Genomic DNA, 12,634 nt, shown 5'->3' on the forward strand with positions numbered 1-12,634 from the left:
TTAATAATTATTAAATCGACTTGAGTGTGATGGAAGTTGAGCAAGCTGTTTGTTGGTGAGTCATGATTGGCCGGCTGGGACAACCAGAGCGGGAGAGTAAGCTCTGGACCGGAGAATCTTACTACATTCGTTTACTACACGCTGGTTCCCCGACTCGGAGATCGAGAGCCGCAGAACAGTCTCGGGATGATGTGCGTTCGGCGAACAAGCGCCAGTGGTAGCTGTGGAAGCTTCGGCGCTGGTGGAACGGTGGAAGAATATCACGAGCCGAAGAAAACTCCGAGGAGTTTTAGTTTGAGCACAAGTGGTGTCGGGTGTTTAGTTTGTCTGCCACTGGCAGGCGTTCAACCATCATTGGGGTCACTTTTCAGCTGCCGAGGAGGAACTCGCCAGGAAACTCGTCAGCTAGCTAGAGATTCCGCTCGTGGGTGGCAGGAACGAGGAAGAGGAAGAACAATACCAAGGAAGATACCGATACCGATATTCGGCTGCTGGTCCTCGGGCTGGGAGCGGGACTGGCCCAGTTTTATGGTGACGATTCAAAGGGAATAGTTGGCGGAGGAATCCCAGCTGGCTCCTGGATACTTCACAGAACGATAATATTCTAAGAGATAACCACAGCAAGACCGCCTCCACCAGAGGTGGAGCTGAGGAGGCCTGAAGCGGACAGAGAGGACGGAGGTTGTTCATTCAGATCCCCTGGATGGGACGAACACGGAGGATTTTAGACTACGGTCCCGGCCGCGATTTATTTTTTGTGTCTTCTTCTTTTTCTTCTTCTTCTTCTTGAGTTGCCAGGCTACTGAGGAGATTTTAGTGAAACATTTCTTTATCAAGACACGAGGACTGGAGGTACCCGACATCCGATTCACAGGACAGGATTAGGTTGTGTCCTGGGCTGGAACAGCTCCCCAAACTGGGAGGTAGCCCAGACATGACCCCGCTGATGTTGAGGTGAGTTTTTCATTTTTTTTTTTTTTTTTTTTTTTTTTTTTTTTTTCGAGTTTTGAGTGGTGAGAATTTTTTTAATAAGTTGGAAACTTGAGTGAAGATTTTATTTTGTTTCTTTGAAAGGTTTTTTCATTTTTGAGAGTTTTTCATTTTTTAACAAAGTTTTGAGTGCTAAACATTTTTTTTTTATTTTTATAATTTTTTATTTTGTGTAAAAAATTTTTTTTTTCATGAAAATTGATTTTTGAAAAAATTTAAAATGTTTTAAAAATTCAATTTTTGTCCTTGAAAATAATATTTTTCTTCCCGATGAATTTCATTTATTCAATTTAAGATGCACTTTAAATTCTAAGAACGAGCGATAATAAATCTCGGATTGATTCTGTTCTTTTTACAATAAGTTTAGCTCCCGCTCAAAAGTGCCGACGGAAGATTGACCAAAAGAAGTACAGTCTGATTGTCATCAGTACTCTAAACAACTATTATTCCATCAATCTTCCGCAAAAACTCTCGAAATAATAATAACAAAATTTATTATTAAAAATGAATGTATTTTGTGTGTTTGCAGATTCGTGGCAACCGCGGTTCTGCTTTCTGTCATCGCAGGGGTACGTACAAATTTAAGACCTATAACCTCTTTTTTTCTATTTTTTATTTTATTATTATTATAGATGTACAGTTCAAAAGAAAAGTAAACATTTATTTTATTTTTACTTCCTGATTATTTTCGTACGCTCGTAATTCCTAGCGCTTTCACTGGTATCGTTTACTCCCCCGCGGAAATAAACAGTCTAATTTTCTTATTACTAATTTCCGTGTTAGAATTTAAGACGTTAATTTAAAAATTTTTTTTTTTAATTAAATTATTTCATTTTTAGCCGAAAATTAAAAAATTTTGCTGCTTATTCGTAATTTTGTTTATTTTACAAAATTTTAATGACGTAAATTTAAATTAATAATTTCTTATCTTTTGTCAATATAAAAATATTGATTTATAATTTATTTATTCAAGCGATTTAATTTTTTTACTAAAAATTATTATAAAAAGATTATTATTTTTAGAGATTTCAACATCAGGTGCATTTATTAAATTAAAATATGAAAAAAATTAATTATTTAATTTTTAATCAATAATAGTTTTAAAAAATTATAATAATTTTTGTAAATAAAAAAATAAAAGGTATTTATTAATTTTATTGGGCCTAAACGATGATAAAAGAATTCACATAATTAGTGTTTTAGCAACTCATGCCGATCAAAACTGTCATGCGGTTTAGTTTACAGTCCGAGACAATATAACAAGTGACATTGCTGACACTTAACTTGTATGTCTGGTTAAATCATGTAGGATGTGCGTAGGCTCGCGATTCCATAAATATCCGTTTAAATTTTTATTTTTTCATTAATTTTCTATTTGATCTTTCGAATCAGGCCTTAAAAATTTTTTGTACTTTATTTCACTTTCTACCGAAAGAAAGAAGAAAAACTTATCAATTATTTTATCAAAAACTATCTCATGCGTGGGATCTTATAAATTTACAATTTGGACCAGGCTTTTATAAAAACAAACGCAGTGAGTCATTATTAAAAATAGAAAATTTCAATCAAAAAATTAATTGTATTATAATTTTTTATTGCCGAAGGCGTTCTGACGATTTATTAATAAGTGAATTACTCAATTGTATATATATATATATATATATATATATATATATATATATATATATATATATATATATATATATATATATATTTATACATATGCGCGTGGACATTGAAAGTTAAACTGTCGGTGTTCAAAGATAAAAAAAAAAAAAAAAAAAAAAGGACGGTACATGAACCGTCAAAAGATACGGTATCAAATTTCCGAGAATTGGGTTAAATATAGAAAAAAATTTTTTTAAATTATACATTAGAAATTCATAAGGTTGGATTGATCTGATAAATATTAATATTAATATTAATGCATAGTTTATCTAGCAATTTAAGTAAGCATAAGTAAGAATGAAGATGCTAGATAATAAAACTCACACTTGTACTGCTCTAGATTTAGTTAATCATCTCATTTACCCCTTACGTCACTTTGAAGCTATTGCATTACGCAAGGTCTCGACCTTACACTCGGTCATATCGAGTAATCGCCGCTGGTTTATTTTTTTTTTTTTTTTTATTATATTTCTTTATGAGGGAACGGCGAAGATTTATTTTAAAATGAATTCACATGGGAAAAAAATTTTTTTTGGGCTCAGTGATTAATTGAAATTAAATATTCAAGTTTATTAATTTTTTTTCAATTAATATAAAACATAAATAATTCATTTTTTTAATAAAAATTCACGAAAAAAATATTTAAATAAATAAAAGTTTATTTTGGATTAAATAAAAATTTTTTTCGAGTCGAAAAAAATTTTTTTTAAATTATTTTTTATTTTTAAAATAATTTCAGGAGCAATATAACGAACCATGGGCAAATCGAGGAAGATTTGGTCACAGGCTACAATATACGCGAGGTGATATTTCACCCGAATATGATAGGAATAGTTCGCAAGACGCTAGAATTTTGCCTTACGGGAGTCAAAGCGGAGGTTTTTATTTTTTTAAATCAATTAAAATTAATTTAATATTAAATCAACAATTTTTAATTTATTATCCATTATCAATTATAGAAAATTATGGAGACAGAACAGATGACGAATTAAGGCGCACAGATCCTTATGATCGTTATGACGAACGAAGGGATGACGATGAACGAAGAGATGGTCAGTATGATGACAGGAGAGACCATCGGTTCGACGATCGCAGAGACAACCAAAGAAACCGAGATCCCAACTACGGTACCGACAGAGCTGATGAAAACACTAACTACAGAAGTGGTTACCCATCGAGCTACTCTGAGATACCGATTCCCGGAGCTGGACCACCCAAGAATTGCACGGGCGGTGGATGCTGTACGCCTAAATGTTTTGCTGAAAAAGGATCAAGGGTATTTTTTTTTTTTTTTTTTTTTTTTTTGACGAATAAATTTTCATTTCATTTCAATTAATTAATTCTTTAAATTAATTTCAAATGAAATTTTTTTTATTTAAAATAAATTTACTTTTCACAAAAATTAATTAATTTTAAAAAATAAAAAATTTTAATATTTATTGTATTAAATTGAAAATTTTTACAATTAGGGACCGCCAGGTATTTTGGGACCCCAAGGACCAAAAGGACAACGCGGATTCCCAGGAACTGAAGGTTTGCTAGGACCCAAAGGAGACAAAGGCGACCCAGGACCTCAAGGCCCGCGCGGTCCCAAAGGAGACAGAGTAATTTTCTTTAAAATTTCCTCCTGCTCATTTCTTTCAATAATTAAAGCCCTAATTAAATTATTTCTTACAGGGAAAAATGGGTATGCCCGGATTCCCCGGAATCGACGGAATTCCAGGAGTCCAAGGTCCGCCAGGATCCCCTGGTCTGCCTGGAAAAGATGGATGTAACGGCACAGACGTAAGTTAAGAAACCTTAAACCACCAAACTTCGGAATTTTAACGCTTAAAAATTTCAGGGAGCTCCAGGACGTCACGGAGTGCCCGGAGAACCTGGTCCCAGAGGTATCAGAGGTTTTCCAGGAGCAAAGGGAGACAAAGGTCAGCCTGCCTTTGCAGGAAACTTCCCGAAAGGAGACAAAGGAGAGCCTGGACTGGACGGCGTCAGAGGACCGCCTGGATCGCCCGGACCTCAAGGTGAACGAGGTCCTTTTGGTCCTAAAGGAGAGCGTGGTCCTTATGTAGGTATATTTTTTTTTTATGTTCACCATTGCTGGTGTAGTTCTTTGAGGTTGATTTTTTTTGCAGGGTCCTCCGGGTCCGCAAGGTTTGAAGGGAGAAAAAGGAAACATGGGACTTGGCTTTGAGGGGCTGAAGGGAGACAAAGGTCAAAAGGGAGATGTCGGGCCTCCAGGAGTCGCTCAGCCTCAGCTTCCTTTCTCTAAAACTGATCAAGTGGTTGGACCTGTAGGAGATCCTGGGCCTAAAGGAGATAAAGTAATTTTTTATGGAAAATTTATTTAATTAAAAAAAAATTTTTTTCTTGGCTTAATTTAAGATAAAAAAATTTCGTGATTCAAGAGATGATTAATTATGATTGAATTTTTAGGGAGATGTAGGACTCGATGGACCTAAAGGAGAGCCAGGATTTATGGGAGACGCTGGTTTCCCTGGAGCTCCAGGTGGCAAAGGAGAAAAAGGTCTTCCTGGTGCTCCTGGAATTCGAGTGAGTTTGTTAATTTAAAATGATGGTTTAATTTTTTTTTTGGTTGCTTAATTCAATTGGTTTTAATTTTTTCAGGGAAGAGATGGTTTCTCAGGACCTCCTGGACCACCAGGTCGCAAAGGAGACCGAGGTATTGACGGATTAGACGGACTTCCTGGTCGCGCTGGTCAGAAAGGAGACCCTGGAAAAGACGGACCCGAAGGAATGACCGGTCTGAGAGGTCCTCCTGGACCACCGGGTGTAAGTTACTTCTTAAAATGATATCATAGATAATAATTAAGTAAGAATTGTTTCTAGTTAATGTTGTATATAATATTTGCAGGGCGGTAAAGGACAACCTGGACCTCCAGGAGAAAAAGGACCCAGAGGATTCCCAGGACCTATTGGTCCACGAGGATCTGACGGTTATCCTGGTGATCCTGGTCCCAGAGGGCCAATTGGGTTCCCCGGAGGACCCGGTCAGCCTGGAACTCCAGGACCAGAAGGTTTACCGGGAGAAAAAGGAAGCAAAGGTGAGCCTGGATTGACTGGATTCCCCGGAGAAGTTGGACCGAGAGGTTTCGATGGTCCTCCAGGACCTGCTGGGCCACGAGGACCCCAAGGAGACAAAGGATTTTCTATTATTGTTAGTATGATTTGACTTTAAAATTTTTATTTAAACAATAAATCATATTTATTTAATTTGAATAATAATAATAATGTTTATTGAAAAAATAGGGACCGAAAGGAATCGATGGAACTCCGGGAACTGACGGAACAAAAGGTCAGAAGGGAGAACGAGGATACCCCGGAATTAGTGGACTTCCTGGAGATTCTCTGGGCGGAATTCCGGGGTCGCCTGGAGCTCCTGGAATGCCTGGAGAGCCTGGAACTTCTGGAAGAGACGGAGTACCTGGAATTCCTGGTGAGCGCGGAGAAAAAGGAGACATCGGTGGAAGATGTCAGGACTGTTTGCCAGGATTGAGAGGAGAAAAGGGAGACAGAGGAAACGACGGAATGCCTGGACAGCCTGGAGCCAGAGGTCCGCCTGGAGAGAGAGGTTTCCCGGGAGAAGCTGGATCCGATGGGTTGCCTGGACCGATTGGGCCGCCTGGACCCTCTGGTAAAGACGGAATTCCTGGAAGTCCTGGTCCTCAGGGAGAACCTGGAACCCCTGCGATTGTTACTGAGAATATGTTGAAGTTGGAGAAAGGTGATAAGGGGTTAAGGGGTGAACCTGGAAGACCTGGGCCACCTGGACCCATAGGAATGACTGGAGAAAAAGGCAGACAAGGATTCGAAGGGTTCCCTGGACTCAAAGGTCGGTAATCGCTCACTACTTTGAATTAATGTTTCTGATTGATAATAGTTGTAAAACTTATTACCAGGTGAGGCTGGTGATCCTGGATTCCCTGGACAAGATGGAGCCGCTGGAAGACCTGGAATTCCTGGCCAAAAAGGTGAGAAAGGAATCAGCGTTAAGGGAGAACCCGGAGAGCCAGGAAGACCTGGAGCAATGGGATACAAGGGAGACCCTGGTCTCTATGGACCCAAAGGAGAACCTGGCCAGTGTGGTCCGATAAACCTTGAGGAAGGAGTTAAAGGCGAGAGAGGTCCTCCTGGTGAAAAGGGAGAGCTTGGACCGCCTGGACGAGATGGACTGCCTGGAGATAAAGGTTTGCAAGGGTTCTCAGGACCTCCTGGTCCACCAGGTCCGATCGGTTCACCTGGACCCACTGGTCCCAGAGGTTTGCCCGGTCCCAGAGGCGACAAAGGAGACACTGGTCCCATGGGATTCCCCGGAGAAGCTGGTCGAGACGGCCCCAGAGGTTTCCCTGGTTTATCTGCTGCCAAAGGAGACAAAGGAGAGATGGGTATTTCGGTAAAGGGAAGTCAAGGTTTGACTGGACCCCCTGGAGAAAAAGGAGAGCGAGGATTCACTGGTATGTCTCTTTGCATCTTGATCAATTTTTTTTTTTAATTTATTCCATTGATTTTACTAACGAAAAATTTTTAAATAAATCAGGTACTTCTGGAAAAGAAGGACCTAGAGGTTATCCAGGTCTAGCTGGATTCACTGGAGAAAAAGGAGACGTTGGAGTGCCTGGAATAAACGGATTGCCCGGAGGCCCTGGTGAGAAAGGAGACACTGGACCAGTCGGTCCTCCAGGGCCACCTGGAGTTCCTGGAGCGCCTGGAACAGACGGTGGTAAGGGAGAACCAGGTTTGCCTGGAGAACCCGGTCGAATTGGACTCCCCGGATTCCCTGGAGAAAAGGGAGATAGAGGAGAACCGGGAATAGAAGGTCCCAAAGGTTATCCTGGAAGGCGAGGGTTGCCCGGAGTAGCTGGACAGCCTGGATTGGAAGGAGCTCCGGGTCTGAAAGGAGAACGAGGAGAAAAGGGAAATTCTGGGTTCCCAGGATTGCCGGGATTGGAAGGCAAGCCTGGACGAGTTGGTGCTCCTGGACCTAAAGGCGATCACGGATTCAATGGAGCTCCTGGATTGCCAGGTCCTATAGGGCTGGAAGGTGTCAAAGGAGAGAAGGGATTCCCTGGTACTCCAGGAAGAAAAGGAGAACCTGGACAGACTTCAGCTAAGGGTCAGAAAGGAGAACCTGGAATGCCGGGCGTTCGTGGAGCTCCGGGACCTCCTGGAAGAGATGGTGTTGATGGAGAGAAAGGAGAAGCCGGAAGACCTGGACTCGCTAGAGATGGATTGCCAGGGCTCAAGGGAGAGCCTGGAATTCCTGGACTTGATGGGTTACCTGGACCTCAAGGTCAAAAAGGAGACACTGGAGTCACTGGATTCCCAGGACAGAAGGGAGATGCTGGATATCCTGGGCCTTCTGGAGAGCCAGGTACTTTTTTTTTATTTGACACATAATTAGATGATTTTATTTTGTAGCAAATAAATTAATAATATACTAATCAAAATTATTAAAATTGCAGGTAGACCTGGCCTTGACGGATTTCCTGGACCAAACGGCGACATGGGACCTCCAGGGCCTCCTGGATTCCCTGGTCTTAATGGTGATATGGGCATGCCCGGTAGACCTGGTTTGGATGGCCCCAAAGGAGAAAGAGGACCGCAAGGTATCGAAGGACTACCGGGAGTTCTTGGACCACCAGGGCCCAAGGGAGATCGCGGTCCAGCTGGCTTGACTGTTAGCATCAAAGGAGAAAAGGGAGAGCCTGGAAATCCTGGACTTAATGGTCTTGACGGTGAAAAGGGTGATCGAGGATTTAATGGCGCCCCTGGTTTTGATGGAGAGAAGGGAGACAGAGGTCCGCCCGGTGCCTTAGGAAATCCTGGACCACCTGGAGCACCTGGACCGAAAGGTAATATTCTTTCTATCAAATTTTTGTACTAAAAAAAAAAAAAAAAAAAAAAAAATTATAATACTAAAATGTGAAAAATGAATTTTTAGGTGACACGGGACTTGTTGGAGCTCCTGGATTCCCTGGCGCGACAGTCAAGGGAGAAAAGGGTCTGCCTGGAATGTTGGGTAAGCACGGTAGGGATGGATTCCCCGGAACTCCTGGAGAAAAAGGAGAGCCTGGATTCCCAGGTCTTCCCGGACACAAAGGAGAAGCTGGAGCTTGGGGACCGGTTGGTCATCAGGGAGAGAAAGGAGACACTGGTTTGATAGGTCCGGAGGGTCCTCCTGGTCGACCTGGAGAGCCAGGTCTTGAAGGAATGCCTGGAGTTCCTGGAGAAAGAGGACCTAAGGGAGATCAGGGTCCACCTGGACTGTTTGGCGCGCCAGGACAAAAAGGAGAAAGAGGTCTTTCGGGGCCTCCTGGGCTTGATGGTATTCCTGGAGAAAAAGGAGATCGAGGTTTTGATGGAATTCCTGGAGAACCAGGTTTTCTCGGCGAAAAAGGAGATCGCGGGTACCCTGGAGCTGTTGGATTCATGGGAGAAGTTGGACGCATCGGAGAGAAGGGTGATAAAGGAGACGACTGTCTTGAACCCCCTATGGGACCAAAAGGCGACCGAGGCTTCCCAGGTAATTTTTTTTTCAAATACTTTTTAAAAATTCCAAAATTTTAGTATTTAATTTTTTTTTTCTAATCTTTAGGATCACCTGGTATTCCTGGAGCTCCAGGAGAAAAAGGAGTCGCCGGACCACCAGGATTCCCAGGAACTCCGGGAGCCAAGGGGGAACAAGGGTTCATGGGAGCTCCTGGATCGCCAGGGCGTCCTGGATTGGAGGGACCAATTGGACCCCCAGGTCTCCCTGGTTTGACCGGACCCGCAGGTTTCCCAGGACCCAAAGGAGAGCCTGGTGCTCAGTGCGAACAAGCCGCTGATTATCTAACTGGAATTTTACTAGTTCGTCACAGCCAAAGTCAAACTGTTCCTGTTTGCGAACCTGGTCATATTAAACTTTGGGAAGGTTACAGTCTTCTTTATACAGACGGAGATGAACGAGCTCATTCTCAAGATCTAGGTAATGAACTTGTTATTTATTAGATTTTATCGCAGTTTTAATACCAAAATTGCAGATAAAAAAATTTTGGTGGACAATTAAAACTAAAAAAAAGTCTTAGTTCTATTTTAGTTCAAAAAAAAAAAAAAAATATATCAAAAATTCTTTCACGGAATTTTTTATCATAAATGTTGTAAATAATTACCAATTTTTGACTTATCAACAAACCAATGACATCATTAGTCGCGTCCTTGAATCTAATTGCGCATCAAAAATACGTGTCACAATAATATTATATTATATTAAACTCTCTTTACGAAATAATATTACTTAAACTTGTAGAGAAACTTAAACCACAGACAAATAAAAATAAGTATAAATTTTACAGTCAATAAAAGTAGTCCTATAAATATTAATCGAGTTCTCGAAAAACAGGTTATGCCGGGTCGTGCGTACGGAAATTCTCCACGATGCCTTTCCTCTTCTGCGATGTTAACAACGTCTGTCACTACGCCAGCCGTAACGACCGCTCCTATTGGCTGTCTACCAACAGTCCGATTCCTATGATGCCCATCGAGGAATCCTCCATCAAGGAATATATTTCCAGGTATGCCAATAAAATTCATCATCATCAATTGTAAACTTCTACAATTAATAACATTTAATTCCAATTTAGGTGCGTGGTCTGCGAAGTTCCAGCCAATGTTCTAGCAGTTCACAGTCAGTCGCTGAGCATTCCAGAGTGTCCTTCCGGATGGTCTGGATTGTGGATCGGTTACAGTTTCGTCATGGTAAAATATTTAGCTTGAATTTTTTTCACAAAAGTTTGAAGAATTGTCTTATTATTTTTTTTATTTTCAATTTTAGCACACGGGAGCCGGATCGCAAGGTGGCGGACAATCTCTGTCAAGCCCCGGATCTTGTCTGGAAGATTTCCGAGCTACTCCCTTTATCGAGTGCAACGGCGCGAAAGGACACTGCCATTACTACGCAAACGAATTCAGTTTTTGGATGGCGACTATCGAAGACCGACAACAGTTCCAGAAACCTGAGAAACAGACACTCAAAGCCGGTAACCTTAGGACCCGAATCAGTCGCTGTCAAGTTTGTATAAAGAACACGTAATTTTTAGACTATTTGATAAACGGATTTATATTAAATATTAAATAATAATTATTAATGTTATTGAATATAATGACTAGTAGCAGATAGAATTTTTGACGGCGCAAGAAGGACTTTTTTTATTTTATTTTATTTTATTATTTTTTTTTTCTATTATAAGAAAGATCAAATCCAATAAAGTAGCAAGAAATAAAAATGATTTTTTGTAATAAATGTGAAAAAAGGTTATCAAGTTAATCGGCTTTTCAATACCCACTTCCATTGTGCTCTTTCAGTCCTTCTTGAATGAATTATAGCCCGTCAATTCATTTCACCCCTTTTTCCTTATATTATATTTTTTACTTCATTTTAGCTCTAGTTTTTGTTTGTCTATTCTATTATTTTAACTGTTTTCTTATTAAATTTTCCATCTACATTGTCATGAATTATAAAACCTAAGTGCCTAGTATATTACTTAGCATGTAAATTAATATATATTTAAATCAATTTATTTGTAACAAGTAAGTTTTATGTCAGAGAAAAATTAAAAATAAAATAATAAAACGTTTTATAAAGTTATTATTAACTTAAACTACCAACACTGCCCGTAAATATGTCGGCACACTTTATTTTATTATATATATTGTATATTAATATAAATAAATAAATAAATTGTTATAGCTTAATAATTATGCGTGAAGCCAAATATTTAAAATTATAAGTATTTTGCTACATAATCAATAAAATAAAATTGTCAACGAATAAAATAAAATTGTCTTTTTCTTTCAATATCTTCTCCCTCGATTAAGATTTCTGTACTTTATTTTTATCCCAATTCCAAGTTTTTATTTCATTAAACTTTTATTTAGTTAAGAAATTTTATACTCAAGAACTTTCAATTTTTTTTCATTAAAACTTTTGATAGTTTTGACGTAATATTATTACTTATCAAACTGTCACACTATTACGGATTTGATTTGAGCTATAATTAATTTAATTTTAATTAATTAAGTAAATTTATAGCTTTGTGTATTTTTTATACATCAAAGAAAATTATTTTCCCAAAATTTTAATTCGATTGCTCGTACCTCAACTTTTTGACTTAGCGACGCGCGAAAGTCATTTAAGAACCACCGCGAGGAACCGGGGATCGAATCCTTGCAGGGTCAAATTTTTTTTTTTTCAACAAAAATAATTTTTTTTTTAATTAAATATTTAATTATTAAAATATTAAAATTAAGTATGGTGTCAGAGCTCTAAAAATTACCATCTAAATGTCCGAAGATTACGACTAGAAAGTAGAATTTAAAATATTTTCAACAAAATACTAGTTGTAAAAAAATAAAATAAACAAGTAAAGAAAATTCATGTTCATAATATCAACTTACAATTTACTTAGTGATGATCCAGATTCAAGAGGAGCGCAAACACATCGGATAGATCTCAATCTGAAATAAGTACAAATCAAATAACAATTTGCGTGTAAAATGAAATTAAATTTGTTTAGATGTCATCGATTCAATCATCCAGCAAAGTATAAGCAAATACGGAAAGCGTGAGAGCTAAAATCCGTAAATTGTCACCGTAAAACGAGAAAACATTTTTCATTGTTTTAAACTTTTAATTGTGAATTATAAACAAGCATAAACCCTCCTTCTCACAAACAAACTTCTCTCTCAGCTCGCGCGTTTGCGTAAAAACGGGTCTCTATAAATCGCCTCTATTTTATTATTTATTTTTATTAAACATTCCGTCAGCAAACAATTATTAAAACGGAATGAAATATATATTATTTCTATCAGAACTCTCCTTTCCGGTGAACTATTTTTTATAAATCTCAATCCGCTGACAAAATTATTTTATTATTTTTAATAATAATAATAAAAATTCATTTAATTTTTTTTTTCTTTT

The 12,634-nt window shown here is 38.7% G+C and overlaps 1 protein-coding gene across 1 annotated transcript; it reads left to right on the forward strand.

Moving 5' to 3' along the window:
• The first annotated feature begins 189 nt into the window (after positions 1 to 189).
• Col4a1 (Collagen type IV alpha 1) lies at positions 190 to 11,495 on the forward strand. Its single transcript, XM_074243914.1, has 20 exons — positions 190 to 954; positions 1,520 to 1,559; positions 3,398 to 3,536; positions 3,618 to 3,934; positions 4,128 to 4,262; positions 4,336 to 4,443; positions 4,502 to 4,723; positions 4,791 to 4,979; positions 5,092 to 5,208; positions 5,284 to 5,448; positions 5,531 to 5,833; positions 5,926 to 6,508; positions 6,576 to 7,130; positions 7,214 to 8,047; positions 8,139 to 8,528; positions 8,618 to 9,199; positions 9,272 to 9,643; positions 10,058 to 10,229; positions 10,299 to 10,413; positions 10,490 to 11,495. The coding sequence occupies exons 1-20, from the start codon at positions 935 to 937 to the stop codon at positions 10,745 to 10,747; spliced, it is 5,616 nt and encodes a 1,871-aa protein (XP_074100015.1). The 5' UTR covers positions 190 to 934; the 3' UTR covers positions 10,748 to 11,495.
• The last annotated feature ends 1,139 nt before the right edge of the window (positions 11,496 to 12,634 follow it).

Source organism: Cotesia typhae, unplaced genomic scaffold, assembly GCF_013202065.1.
Source record: "Cotesia typhae breed Kobodo isofemale line unplaced genomic scaffold, CoteBio_Ctyphae contig_11, whole genome shotgun sequence".
Lineage (NCBI taxonomy): Eukaryota > Metazoa > Arthropoda > Insecta > Hymenoptera > Braconidae > Cotesia > Cotesia typhae.

Excerpts from the sequence above, each read along its gene's own strand:
- Col4a1 (XM_074243914.1), top strand. The coding sequence starts at position 935 with ATGACCCCGCTGATGTTGAG. Across the intron at positions 6,509-6,575 it reads AGGGTTCCCTGGACTCAAAG|GTGAGGCTGGTGATCCTGGA; the intron begins GTCGGTAATCGC and ends ACTTATTACCAG. Across the intron at positions 7,131-7,213 it reads AGGAGAGCGAGGATTCACTG|GTACTTCTGGAAAAGAAGGA; the intron begins GTATGTCTCTTT and ends TAAATAAATCAG.